This window comes from Zerene cesonia, unplaced genomic scaffold, assembly GCF_012273895.1.
Source record: "Zerene cesonia ecotype Mississippi unplaced genomic scaffold, Zerene_cesonia_1.1 Zces_u003, whole genome shotgun sequence".
Taxonomy (NCBI): domain Eukaryota; kingdom Metazoa; phylum Arthropoda; class Insecta; order Lepidoptera; family Pieridae; genus Zerene; species Zerene cesonia.
In genome coordinates this window covers 1,159,327-1,162,305 of record NW_024045133.1, presented here as the reverse complement: position 1 = coordinate 1,162,305, position 2,979 = coordinate 1,159,327, and the positions used below count along the sequence as shown (strand labels likewise).

Below are 2,979 nucleotides of genomic sequence, written 5' to 3'. Positions count from 1 at the left end.
ATACACATAATAATAATAATAAAGTCTTTATTAAAACTGTTAAATAATACAATTATATTGGTAGAAACTAAAGCCTGTAGAAACTAAATAATATAAATTATCTTCTAAGTTGCATCAAACTGCACGCGGTGTACAAATTTGATTAAAATCGGTTGAGTTTAGGATATATAGTCCATCGCAGACAAGCAATCTGACACGTAATCTATATATATTAAAATAAATGTTAAGAATATGTGAGTATGTATTTATTTATTTTTTTGTTATTTATAGCAAAAAAAAAAATTAAATACTCTAATTTAATAAATTTTCTCCAGAAATGGACGACGACGCGTCCATATCGACGGGCGATCAGCTCGTTCCACACGCGACGAGCGTCATCATGACTGCGCCAACTCCCTCGATATCCCACAAGGAAGTGACGGAGGAGGTCCCGATCCTGGTTGACGGTGAGTTTTGTTAGCTGTCTCTCGTTTTTCTCCGTTGCATTATGTGAAAAAAGAAATGGCATTCTTACAATTTGCCAATTTTGTTTAATATCGAGTTTAAGTATAACTGACTGTTTGCCAAAAACTATACTTCGGCCGTTCAGAGAATGCGTTCCTAACACCTATCAGTTAGACACGACTAGTGATGGACACAACATAACACTGAGTTCGTTACCGTTCCTCCAAAATGAACCGCCGTATTATTTTAAGACTATTTTCGTTTTAAATTGGCGGAATCATTTAAAATTTATATTTTCGTTATTTAAGTGGAAACCAAAAAAAAGTAATTCATATAATAAAATTGAATGAATAATTGAATGTGTGTACAGAATATTAATCAGACTCCGATTCACTTGAGGTGGTGGTGTCTTCATCATCATCTTCGCCTACATGTATAATTATATTATTATCAATAATAATTATATTTTTATATTTCATAAAAGTTATTTTATAGTCCATTATTTTCAAATTCTTAAAAAGAAAAACAAAACGTATTATTTTATATTATAAGTATAACTGTATAAGAACAGATAACGATACTTGCCTGTTATTTTTAGCACAGCACTACAAATATGAAGCGCTGACATAACCTTGTAATAGCGCAGTATAGATTTAGAAAAATATTGTTTACCAAGTTATTTGACACTCAGTTTGGCACAAAATTATAACATTCATTGATTATTGATATAATATTTTTTTTTAATGCTCATCAATTGTTAAAACGGTAAACAACCAGCAAAAATATTTTTATTTTAACTGCAACGCCATTACAAAGTTACTTCGTCAGTTCATTCGCGATGTGTCAGGAACGCATTCTATGAACGGCCGAACTATACCATAAATTATAAAGGATGTGTTTAAAATAAAAGTTCTGTTCTTGTCTGTGACTCAAGCGTTTCATTTAACAATAGATTTGCTATCGACTGACTACATCGATTAGGCAACGTTGTGTAGAATTACACGTTTGGGTGTTTTTCCAGAGCCTGTAATGCGGCCGCTCATAGTGCACCCGCACACTGTTATATTGGAGTACAACAGGAAGGTGCCGCCTTTTAAGAAGACTATAGCAGGTGAATGGTTTACGCTTTTTTTTATATTGAATGCTAGAAAGAAAGAAAGGAGGTTTGTTAAGATGTATTTTGTGTTTTTTTTTTTTTTTGACCACGGTCTGACTGATTCTACGCTTTCGATATTTGTTTTGCATATTTTCTTAGGTTTCAATCGTTGTCGGGTAGGAATTAAATTTGATATGAAAAAAATATTGTAAATTTGTCGAATTATGGTTGGGGTTTTTTTTTTATGTATAATTAATAATTACTTTATAATTGTGTGTGTGTGTGTGTGTGTGTGAGTGTGGGTATGGGTGTGTATGCATGCGTTTTCGTGCGTGTTCATGCGTATAATGTATACATAAACGGTACAATTGTAAATAAAAAATAAAAAATAGGTAAAATACAATATTGTTTTGAACTGTGGGAGCAATGCTATGGTATTGCTCCCACAGCTCAAATGATTGTTGATCGATCGATCGATCGATTGATTGATTAATCGCTCGATCGCTTGGTTCGCTGTTGTGCAGGGCGGCTGGGCGGCGGCTGCCTGGCGGACATGTCGGTGTGGCGGGCGCGGCACACGCGCGCGCGCTTCGGCCCGCGCAACCAGCTGGTGCTCGTGACGACGGCGCGCGTCGCCGCCGCCATGCCCAGAGGTGGGTGCTTCGCGTGTTTATTGATTGGTGTTTTATAGTGGAACTTTTGAGAAATTTTTATTTCTTTTTTTATGTTATATATATAACATAAAAAAGAGTTTCACCCGCGTAAGTCCGTATCCCGTAGGAGTATCGGGATAAAAAGTTGTCTATATATTGTTATTCCAGTTGTCCAGCTGTTTACCTACCAAATTTCATTGCAATCGGTTCAGTAGTTTTTGCGTGAAAGAGCAACAAACACACACACATCCTTACAAACTTTCGCATTTATAATATTTGTAGGAAGTAGGATAGTAGGATTATATTATAAAGCATTCAATCATCAAGGAAAAGGGATAAGGAATGGAATAGCGTCTGGAAGGAAGGAATGGACTGGGAAGTGTGAAAAGGAAACGGGCCTCCAGCACCCTCACTCACCGCCAAATGCTACTATTTCACGTCGGTCTTTGTGTGGATGTGGCCCAATTCGTGTCGAAGCGTGCTCGACTCACACATATAAAATTCTGGTTCCTCACTCGAACCCAAGACCCCTCGGTTCAACACTCACGTGTTAATTAACCTGTGTACCAAGGAGGCGTTTATTTTATTTGTTTGTTACTCAAACATTTATTCATTCAACTAGACTTCCTATTATAGAATCACATTTGAATCGTCACATTACACAGTTATAACGTTTACCAGCGGTTCGGAAGGTGGTTTCTACAGAGAAGAGCCGTTAATTTGTTAATTTATGCCCTTTTACTCGCATCGGACAGACGCGGCCATGTGCGAGCTGGACCGCTACGT

The 2,979-nt window shown here is 36.7% G+C and overlaps 1 protein-coding gene across 1 annotated transcript in view; it reads left to right on the top strand.

The window, feature by feature from the left end:
- LOC119838446 (nuclear pore complex protein Nup98-Nup96-like) overlaps positions 1-2,979 on the top strand; it is a 36,274-nt gene that overhangs the window by 29,449 nt on the left and 3,846 nt on the right. Inside the window, exons 31-34 of the mRNA XM_038364392.1 lie at positions 315-446; positions 1,466-1,555; positions 2,065-2,193; positions 2,949-2,977. Coding sequence (XP_038220320.1) covers positions 315-446; positions 1,466-1,555; positions 2,065-2,193; positions 2,949-2,977 — 380 coding nt within the window. The remainder of the gene's footprint in view (positions 1-314; positions 447-1,465; positions 1,556-2,064; positions 2,194-2,948; positions 2,978-2,979) is intronic.